At 32.2% G+C, this 11,891-nt stretch overlaps 2 protein-coding genes across 2 annotated transcripts; one reads left to right on the top strand and one right to left on the bottom strand.

The window, feature by feature from the left end:
• The first annotated feature begins 1,952 nt into the window (after positions 1–1,952).
• LOC139894007 (protein BEARSKIN1-like) lies at positions 1,953–9,929 on the top strand. Its single transcript, XM_071877214.1, has 3 exons — positions 1,953–2,115; positions 8,310–8,608; positions 9,261–9,929. The coding sequence occupies exons 1-3, from the start codon at positions 1,953–1,955 to the stop codon at positions 9,927–9,929; spliced, it is 1,131 nt and encodes a 376-aa protein (XP_071733315.1).
• Positions 9,930–10,316: 387 nt separating this feature from the next.
• Positions 10,317–11,666, bottom strand: LOC139890322 (uncharacterized mitochondrial protein AtMg00810-like). Its single transcript, XM_071873211.1, has one exon. It carries the CDS (start codon positions 11,664–11,666, stop codon positions 10,317–10,319), a length of 1,350 nt encoding a protein of 449 aa, XP_071729312.1.
• Positions 11,667–11,891: the final 225 nt, after the last annotated feature.

Below are 11,891 nucleotides of genomic sequence, written 5' to 3' on the forward strand. Positions count from 1 at the left end.
ATCATCTTTGACATAGCTCTTGATTCCACATTCAGCTCTAAAAGTATTAAAACTCTAAAATTATCCAAAATCAACTATAATTTATTAAATATCGAAAGTTCGCATAATTGATTCAAATATGGACAAAAAGAACAGATATTGCCTCAAAAACTATGGGAAAACGTTTATAAAATCGGCAATATCAGTAATACGAGTTGATAATTGAAGTAGAAAATACATAGTTAAAGCTGATAGTTGAACATATTTTTAAACCTATAAGTTGAAATATGAAAGAACAAAAACTTACATATACATAATACTCTAACCGTCCCAAATTAATAGTCATGTTTTAACTTTTGAAAATCTTTATTTCTTAACTTTGATTTTTTTTTTTTTTGTATTATATAATATTTAATGAAATTTTAGGAATCAATTATGGTTTATAAGTGGTTTCATTTTTTATATAATTATTATCAAATATTATACAACGCAATAAAATTATTTATAGTCAAAGTTAAAAGATAAAGGCTTTCAAATCAAATCAGGACTATTAACTTAGAACAGATGAAGTAAATATACATTAAGGTATAATCATATAACTTATCACTTTAGAAGGGGCCCTCAATAATCACACAATGTTACTCCAAAGCCTCCCTTCACCAACCACCCTTCGTTAATATTGGCGCCGATGACACCAAGTGGTTATCGGTCGCCAATTAAACCGTATAGTACATTTTGAGAATGTGAAGCTCAATTTTTGGCAAGAACATGCGACCAATGCAACATCGAAAAAAATATAACAATGGGTAAATTTAAATATGTAAATTTGAAGCTTAATAAGGAGATATATGATAAAAGCAGGAGCAATTCTAACCCCTTTTAGGGGTGTCCTAGAACCCCATTAACTACAAAAACTTAGTCTAAAATTTATGTAAAATTTCACCAAATTTGAAGTAACTCACTTGAGGACTCCACTATTCAGCTCGTTAAGCTCTAGATTCGCGACTTAAAAAGCCCTTAAATTTTAGTTGCGAGGCTTTGCGGTTTCGTAATGCATCTTTGTTGGTTTTTTAATCGATTGATGAAAACAAGTTAAGGAACCCGCGCTTCGCAGCGAAACTTCAAAGCAGGCCCTAATGGAAAATCAAGTGGTTGGATAAAAAAAAACAATGTGTATGAAAGGTGGCCCAAACCATTTAGCGTTTTTTAAAATGCATCCGTTTTGTGAGTAGTTAGTTGTGTTGTGTTCGTAAAATTATTTTAAGTTCAACTGTATTGTTGAAAAATTTTAGCTCGCGTCGAGCGAGAAGATATGGCCCGTTGTAGATTTTGATGGAGTTTATTTAAGATTTTTTTATGAAAATTCTGGTTGGGGGACTGATTTGTATTTTGATCAAAGTTGGGGGGTCATTTATGAAAATTATGGTTAGACGCTGATTTGTACTTTTGACCAAAATTGAGGGTTATTTTGAAAAAGTGAATTTTACTAATAAAATAATATTAGGAATAGTAAATTGATACTCTCTATTAAATATATATTAATAATTTCTTTTGATTATACTTTATAGTTATTTGAAAAATCAACTATAAATAAGTAACCCACATGCAAACACAAGGTAGTACAATAGTAGTAAAAAAAATGTTCACTCGCCTAGAGATTGAGATATGATGCGCGTAGGCAAAGAGCAAAAATTTGCATGGATCATGTCCAAGAGTCCAAATACTATAACTTGCAATCTACGTTACCTTTAACCTACTCCGCCGGCGTAGTCACCGGCCGTCAACTTTCCTCTTATCATCACAATCATATCCTCCTCCTTCAGCAATTCGTTGACACCCAGCTAGCTCACTATATAATAACTTTTTTCACATCAATTTTAGACTGATATTAATTGATTAATACAAGAATATTAATTTATTATACATATAAATAAATCTGAAGTGATCGATTGATCAAGTGTTTGGTGCATCGAATGGCATCATCAAGCGGTGGCGTACCACCGGGGTTCAGGTTTCATCCGACGGATGAAGAGCTTTTGCATTATTACTTGAAGAAAAAGATTTCGTTTCAGAAATTTGATATGGATGTTATTAGAGAAGTTGACTTGAACAAAGTTGAGCCATGGGATCTTCAAGGTTTGTTAATAATTTTATTATTATCATATTTGTCATTCAACTTAGGGCTTATTGAACGAATTTTCAAATGGGTTGAGCCGATATTAATTATAGCCTACAATAAATATAGCTTAACTTGTGAAATTAATCGAACTATTAAGGGGTTGTTTAACTTTTTTCTAAATTGGGCATGTTTAAAACCGACTGGAATTTTATTCTGTCATATTCATAATGTGTAACATTTTTTTTAATCTACTTATTGGTCGGAGGTCCATTCGGCAACAATCTCTCTATCCGTAGAATATTGAGATGGGGGACTTTCTCTACTCTTGACGTGTTTCATTCTTGATGGAGAAATGACTTTTCTTTATTCTATGATAAGGGAATGATTGTCTATAACTTACTTCTCCCATATCCCGCTTATGTGAGATTAAGTTTTGTTGTTGTTGTTTAATTTTTTCCCTGAATTTTTCTCTGTTTCTATTTAGCTCTTATTCTAGAGGGTGTCTGATTTTTTGACTCCTGAAAACATATCGATTTTCAGATTAAGTGAAAAATTAAGTGTCAAAAAAGCATCAATTTTAATTACCAAATTAAGAGCTGTACAGGAATATGTTATTAAATAGAAAGTAAACAGGCCCTAAGTATTCTTCAAACTCAACTTGTGCGTTGGATGAGAGTGGAAGTTTTCAAGTTCGAGTTCTCTCCCTTAAAACATTCCAGAGTATTTACCAGTGGGGAGTCTAGTTTACGGCCCATGAAGTCACGAAATACCATAAGTTTTAAATTTTTATGTAGTAAATATTTTTTGAATTATATAAAACACCACTAAATTTAAATACAGGACCCCATTTTTTTCGATATGTATTTTTTGAAGTTAAACAACCACTAAAATAACATTTAAACATAATTAGTATTGAAAAAAAAATTGGGACCTCATTGTTTTTTATCCTAAAATCGCCACTGGTATTTACTTGATTTATGGAGTGACCGCGATGAGGTTTTACAGACCCGTATTTCAGGATTTCGGTCAGCTCCGCCAGCCCCTCGGAATAGTTTAAGGATCGAGTCCCTGTAATGTGGTTCGGATTTCCGCTCGAAAGCGCGTGTGCGCGTAAAAATGATCAGGCGAGTGAGTTGTGATTCAAAATACTTGTTTTTCAAAAAAAAAAAAATAATATAAAATAAAATAAAATAAAACTTGAACAACGAACTCAAAGTAACTCGTTGATTAAAAGCTCAACCTGTTAAAAGTCTTTATATAACTATGCATGTCTAAGTGATGATATAATATAAGTTGATTTGAGAATTCTAATATTTACTTCTTTAATTTACCTTTGTTTTTTTTTTTCTTTCAAAAGGTGTTTATTAAATATACTACTCCGTTCGTTTCAAAATTAATATTCCATTTTGACTTGTTAAGTTTTTCTTATTAAACTTTTATTATATATACCCTTACTTGTGTTATTTAACATTTGATTAGAGTTATACCAATAAAAATACATTTTAGAATATGTTCAAATAATTTTTATCAAATAATATTTTAATAATAAAAATATTTAAAGTTGAAATTAAAAAATAAAGATTTTAAATTATTAAACCAGAAATCTATTTAAAAATAGATAAAGTATAATAATCAACTGACAAAGTGACAAGACAAATCTAAACAATATCTAGCTAGCTTAACGACACCATATTACCCTTAGACCATCAATAACCTAGCGTAAAAAGCAATCCGTCATACACGTTGGCACAAATCTGACACCGGTAACGCCTCTAACGCAGCGTTACCGGAAACGCCGACCGGGCGTTAGTCGAGAATCTGACGGAGAAGGAGAGTAGCGTGAGGGAGATGTGGTGCTTTCTGATTCGTTGGAGAACTTGCTATCTTTCTACTCCGTATCTTCCTGATTTTTTTCTAAAAAATAAAAAAATTGGTGGCTGGCAATTTGAGGATGAAAATGGTGGCTGGTTGCTGCGATGAAGAAGAAGGATGGGATAGGGTTTATACTCCGTATTTTTTTATTTAATGAAGAGCCCAAACTTTTTTTTTCTCTTTTTGGGCTAAACCAAATATTATTATCTTAGCCCAACCTTTAATTATATATTTTATTTAGTTTATGTCTTTTTATTTTATTTTATATATGTATTTTATGTAATATATATATATTTGCAACTTTTTTTATTTTATATGTATTTTGTTTTATAAAATATAATTTATATTCATATCTAATAAAAAAGAAAAAGAAAAAATAAAAGTTGTAGGACCTACAAGCATTTGACACGAAAATGGGGCGTCAGGGTTAATGAGTGTCAAAAACTGACACTGCCACTGCCACGTCATAGACAGATTACACTTTTTGACCAAAAAGTGCACAATCTGTCTGTGACGTCACGGGCAGGGTTAAAAATGGTCTTATACTAAAATGAAAAACAAATGAATACTATTCTATATTTTTTACATCTACTTTTTTTTCTACATCATTCTAAAACACAAAAACTAAGGAGTAAAAAACTTTTTCTTCTAAAAATTCTGAAAAAGTATTTTGATATAATTTGTAGTTTTAAATTTTTAATAATAACTATAAGAGATGTCGTTAATAATACTGTTGATTGAAAAAGGTATTCAGATTAAACATCTACCGTTTTTCTGCATCATCCTAAAATACAAAAGTATAGAGTGAAAAAATATTCTTTAAAAGTTTTAAAAAAACTATTTTATTTAATTTGTAGCTTTAAAATTTTTACAATATATACGTGAATGACTCTATTAATTGAAAAAAGTATCCAAGTTAAACATATACTTTTGAACAGTGTCGAATACAAAAACAAGTGAATAATAAGATTTTTTTTTTTTTTATATATATCAAGCCTTTTTTCTACATCATCCTAAAACAGAAAAACTAAGTAGTAAATGTTTTCCTTTTAAAACTTGTAAAAATATTTTATTTAAATTGTAATTTTTAATTTTTAACGATAATTATAAGAGATGTCATTTTGAACAGCGCCGATTATTAAGCCCGCAGGAACGTATGGATAAATCCCAAACACTCGTTTCTTGACCGTGGAGTATTTCTCTTCCTCTAAATTTAAATATCCACTAATTCATTTGCAATCATTCTAAATTAATTATTCAATTCAATAATAGATATGAGTAAAGAGTTAAAAATTTTCATACTCTTAATGTATAATGAGAGGGAAGAAATAAAACTTAAAGAATATATAATTATCCCTATATACTCTTGAACACTCATATTTTGATTGTATGATTTACTTTTATTTACTTAAACGACATTGATTGTCCATTATCACTAAAACAATTATTTTATTGTTTAAATCTAGAATGATCGATTGAAATTGTATATTAGAATGGATGTTGGCGTCCTATGCAAATTAAATATGTTTTGAAAAAGAAAAAATAAATTATGACATGATAATTCTAAAATAGATAACTAATAATTTTGGATATCACAATTATAAATGATGATGGATTAGATATGGACGGAGTTATCTCATATATATATGTATTTATTTTTTTAATCCATATCAGTATTCATTTAACTATAATTCGTATACAATTAAATATAATTCATCGATTCATATCTATATCCGTTGGATTAAGTGGATTAACGAATACCTATAGGATGATATATTTTTAGATATTTTTATTATGAAATGAAATAATTTAATAGGGGGTATATATAAAAATGTGTAACTGTTATCGCTAATTAAGCAAAATATATCACAATTGTAATTAACAACTTTTGAGGTCAGCCCCGCGTTCCAGCGACGGACCTTTTTTTTATAATTTAACATAATTAACTAGCTTTTCGTTTTACACAATTTGTGTGATAAATTAATTACTTAAACGTTAATAACCCTAATGTTGGTACTATTTTCCGTATAGCGGACGAAAGGTACCAGTAGAGTACAATAACAGTCTAGCGTTGAGCGATATGTTGTCGACTGATATTTGCCCTCGGGAAAGAATCCCTGCAGACCCGGAACACGGATGAGAAATCCGTGAGGTGGCCTCAATCAGTCTTTGGACCAATTTGGAATTGGTCCGTGTAGCGTTCTATTGCTAAGCGGTTAAGGTTTTAGAGTGAGAAAGAACTGTGTCAGAGAGAAATGAAGTTCAGATGTGAAATGTGGTGACCCAGGGGTCTATTTATAGGTGTAGAATGTCCGAAATTCTCAGGAACACGTGTCAAACGCGATTAATTCAGTTATACGATATATCCGGAACCGCTTTTGGCGTGGATTGACGTGACTGCGTGCCGCTCACGCGCCTAATCAAGGGCTTAAGCATAGAAGCTGCCTACAGGGCTTACACATGACGCTGGACGGCCTGACTGAGCGTTGTACGGATAATTATAAAAACTGCCAATATTGCTATCTTTATTCTTTTCGATCCTTTCTTTTGTATGAAAATGATGCTTTTATGCGTGTATCCCCAAGGATACACCATTACCTAGCAAAATTAAAGAGGAAAATAATTAAAATTCACATAATTTGAGTATTCTTGTTATTTAATATTAAAGTGTGAGAGTAGCACTGATAATTTGTAAAGAAAAAGAGAGAGAAAAATAAGTAAATAAGGACTTTTAAAAAATATTAAATAAAATAAAAAAGTGGTCAATAAAAAACAAGAGAGGTTAAATTAGATTAAAAAACAAATTTTTAAATAGAAGGATAGGAGTGAAAGACTGAATTAAAAAAAAAAAATTAAGGGGGTGTATTATGACAACTTTAAAAAAATTGGAGATTAATATGTGAAAGAGTAAAACCAAATGAAAATATAACATTGAGAAAGGATCACCTAGGAATCGAACCCAAGACCCTTCGATCACAAAGAGACGCATCTAAACATTGACCCAATGTCACATATGTTACATGATTACGATATTTAATATATAAAAGTTACATTAATCGAGTTTAAATTTGAATTGCAATTGAGATTTGTTGTTCATACATTCTTCATTTGAATATATACATGCTTTGTGATTAGTCGCGCTTCACTGCGGCCGAAACGCGGTTGATCTATCATGAGTTTTTTTTGTTTTTGTTTTTCTAGTGACGTGTTACATGATATATTTATTATACACATAAAATTTCATTTGTACATAGTTCTATGTTCATTGTTCATTGTTTATACTACGTTATCGATATTGTAGAAAGTTAGGCTACATGGTTCTATCAAGCATGTTATACATTGATACATATTTAGTAGTTCGTTAACGTTACTTATATTCTCATACTGAATTTCAAAGTGGTACAATCCAATTTATAATATCACCTAGAAAAATATTTGTAAAGGGAAGAAAATTTAGAAAAATGGTAGAGCGAACACTTTTATACGTATCTTATAATTAAATTGTGGGTCAAAAGTTCGATTAAAAGATTGTAAAAATTTGAGAAAATGCAAGAAGAATTTAAAAAGGTTTTAAAGGAAGAATAAAAAATATAATAAAAGAAATATAGCAAAAAGAATTGAGAATAAAACAATAAAAAAGTGAGAGTTTAAATAGAAAAAATTAAAACGTGTTTGAAGAGTGAAAAAATTGAATTAGAATTAAAAACACTAAAGGGGTTATTTTAAAAGATTTAATAAAAAAGAAGCTAATGGGTAAAAAATAGAGAGTAAAAAAAGATTGAGAGAATTAGTGGGAATGGAAATAACCTTCTCATCACCAAGTATGCACTCTCACAATTGAACTATGTTCGTGTTTGTTAAATTTATCAAAGACTTCATATTTATCTATCACCAAAAGCCGTTTTAAAATTAAAGGCAAAATTGGACCGAAATTGAGCCTTAATCGGGCCGAAAATTAATTGTGTTTACTGTTCATTCAATTCTCCAATAGAATATATATACATTATACAATGTTTGTTAAATTTATCAAAGAGTTCATATTTATCTATCACCAAAAGCCGTTTTAAAAATTAAAGGCAAAACTGGACCGAAATTGAGCCTTAATCGGGCCGAAAATTAATTGTGTTAACTGTTCATTCAATTTTCCAATTGAATATATATATAATATGTAAACACACCTACTTACGATCATGATTTAGGTGCATCAACGCGCGGCTAAACATATATTTAGTTTTAACTATTCAATTCCTAGGTGCAATATTTGTCTCCAAAAATGTATATCAGTATATGCACAATTAACTAATAGTATATGTACAAATGGGATTAATGATTATTACAGAGAGATGTAACATCGGATCGACACCACAAAATGAGTGGTACTTCTTTAGCCACAAGGACAGGAAGTACCCAACAGGTTCAAGGACGAACAGAGCGACGAATGCTGGTTTTTGGAAGGCTACGGGGAGAGACAAATGCATTCGTAACACATTTGAGAAAATCGGTATGAGGAAAACACTTGTGTTTTATCGAGGACGAGCTCCACATGGACAAAAGACGGATTGGATCATGCATGAATATCGGCTTGAAGATAATGATGAACCTCATGATCCCCTCAATTCCTCCCTTACGACATCTCCCGTAAGTTCTTTCTACTTCACCTCATTACGCAAGAAAGTATGGCCTTTTCATACAATCATTTATAAACTACTAAATTACTACTCCGTATTAAATAAGTTAATTAGGTTCCTAATAGATAATAACTTTATGTTGTTAATTTCATGGGTCTTAGAGGTTTCAGAGGTCTATGCGTTTGAGCCTCAGCTCAAAGAGGGGGTTTTATCACACATGATTCTCGTATGGATTCCTTATGGCGGTAGAGTTGTATTGGTTCGTTCAAGGAAATGATCGAGTGGGTGTATCCGACATCGCGTTCGGACTCCATTAGTGACTACTAACCACCATTAAAAAAAAAAAAACCACACACGCATTTTTGTCCATTACGGACTCAAACACATAATCTTAAGGTTAATGAGACTCCTTGATACCGCTGGGCTAGAAGCCCTTTGTTAGTTTTATGTTGTTGGTTACACTTAACTTGTGTACACGATAGGCAAATTGATCTAATAAAACTTCTCCTTTTTGAGCAAGTCATTTAAGCTGCTCCATATTTTGGTTCTAGATTAAAAATCCATTTATGCCTGCAAATACAAACATAAAACTCACAAGAAAAAGGTTGATAAATTAGAAAATTGATATTTTTCTAATCATTTCTTTGATATTATTTTTGCAGGAAGATGGATGGGTAATTTGCAGGGTGTTTAAGAAAAAGAATCTGTTCAAGGTTAGTGGAAACGAAGGGTCAAGAGGCGGTAGCATGGGATCCGATCAACTTAGCCACGGCCTGAACCAACCAGGTTCGTTTTCGCACACAAGGGTTCACGAAAATCATCAGTACTTCCCATACCATCAAGAACAGCCACAACATCTTCAAACTTTCGTCGATTTAGGGCTCAATCATGCTCACCATCCTAACCAATATCCCCATCTCCAAGCTCAAAACTTTATACCAACCCACAAACCTTTAGGTTACGATTTCTCAAATCTTCCAGCTGAAGATTCACCCGTCATGGTTAAACAACTAATGTCTAACCATGGCGAATGCGATAGTGAAAGTTGTGAAAACCAACTTCCAGTTGCGTTTAACCAAACTTGTGAGCCAGGGTTAGAAGTTGGGACCCGTGAAGCGGCTCAAAGTATGGTTAACAACTCAGCTGGAAATGATCAGTGGGGAATGATTGTGACCAATTCGCATAATGTTGGTGCAGCAAATGAAGATGGTGATTCGTCTAAAAGGGTTGTGCGATACGAGAATAATGCAAATGCGTCGTCATCTTCATCAATGCAAATCAATCAAGCATCTTTGCATGGAGATATGTACTTTTGGCGATATGGGAAGTAGTCGAATATATATCTATATCTATATCTATATTTTTATCGTTGTATATTTCTTAAAAAAAAAACAAATGAGAACATGGATTAGAGCTTCAATTAAAGAAGTATCTAACAACCATATTATGAAACCACTATACTAATACTTTGATAATTTAGTACAATGGCAATTGATTGTGTATTCAATCCTGTATAATTAAATTAATTGTTAATGTTATTGTTAGTGTGTGTTTGTGTTTTGTAATATTTATAGTGTTGAATATGATCAAGGACAGAGAGCGGTTTTTCACATTTAACAATCACACCTTTTTTTTTTTTGCTTTACATAAACTTAATATATATACATATACATCAGTTACATCATGTAACAGTTTCCCACTTTTAACCGACACAACCTTTACAATTGAATAGACACAAATGAACCGTCATATTTGACTAATACAAACATAACTAACATGTGGGATATAAGACATATTAAATAATGTATAACAAATCCAGTAGACTTGAATTTAACACCTTCAAATTCCTCCCTTAAATTCAAGTTTCTTCCATCTTCCATTCCAAGCATTATTTTGCCATTGTTGAATAACTCAGTTGGGAGTGCCTTTGTGAATATATCAGCTGCTTGATCTCTACTTGACACATGATTCAGCTGTATCGTCTTCTTCTTTACTTGCTCCCGAATGAAATGAAACCTTGCATCAATGTGTTTGCTTCTCTCGTGGTGAACTGGATTCTTGGCTAGCTCGATTGCTGACTTGTTATCAACTCGAATATTAGTTGCTTCCTTCATCTCAAAGTTCAATTCAGACAAAAGATTTCTTAGCCAAATGGCATGACAAACGCACCAAGAGGCTGCTACATACTCAGCTTCAAATGTTGACAGAGTAACTATGGGTTGTTTCTTGAATGCCCAAGTAAACGCCGTATTTCCCATATAGAAAACATAGCCCGATGTGCTCTTTCTATCATCAACATCTCCTCTCCAATCACTGTCCAAGTATCCTATCAATTTGTGCTCGTTTGAAACTGAGTAATACAAGCCGAGTGACAGTGTTCCTTTTATGTATCTTGAAATTCTTTTTAAAGCCTTCCAATGAGCATATTTTGGATCTTCCATATACCTGCTTATTACTCCAACACTAAATGAGATATCGGGTCTTGTACAAGTTAAGTATCTCAGACTTCCAACCAAAATCCGATACAAGTTTGCATCAACTCTTTCTCCTCCCTCAAACTTGGACAACTTTAATCCAAGTTCCATTAGTGTTGCTACAGGATTGCAATCATCCATATTTGCTTTCTTTAGCACATCTTTAGCATATGTTTCTTGAGAGATGAATATACCTGAACTCTTCTGAGTTATTTCCAAACCCAGAAAATATTTCATCCTCCCTAAATCTGTCATCTCGAATTCCTTTGTCATAGCTTCTTTGAATTCTTGTATAATTTTCTCATCATTACCGGTAAATATTATATCATCAACGTACACGGCAATAAACAAGACTTTCTTTTTATTCTTCTTTACATATAGAGCATGTTCAAAAGGACATTGATCATATCTGTTTTTCTTTAGATATGAGTCGATTCGAGTGTTCCATGCTCGGGGTGCCTGTTTTAGACCGTAGAGTGCCTTCTTCAACTTCAAGACTTTCTTTTCTTTTCCAGCCTTCATATAACCTGGTGGTTGCTCTACATACACCTCTTCTTCAAGCACTCCATTTAGAAATGCCGAATTCACATCCATTTAATAAAAAGGCCATTTGTTTTGAGCAGCTTGAGCTATAAGTAATCGTATTGTCTCCATTCTTGTGACGGGTGCAAATACTTCACCATAATCGATCTCGGGTTTCTGACCATAACCCTTTGCTACGAGTCTTGCTTTATGCCTTTCAACCTCTCCTTTAGCATTCATCTTTTTCTTAAATACCCATTTGACACCAATCGCTTGATGTCCTTTTGGTAAGTCAAC

Source organism: Rutidosis leptorrhynchoides, chromosome 2 (genome assembly GCF_046630445.1).
Source record: "Rutidosis leptorrhynchoides isolate AG116_Rl617_1_P2 chromosome 2, CSIRO_AGI_Rlap_v1, whole genome shotgun sequence".
Classification (NCBI taxonomy): Eukaryota; Viridiplantae; Streptophyta; class Magnoliopsida; order Asterales; family Asteraceae; genus Rutidosis; species Rutidosis leptorrhynchoides.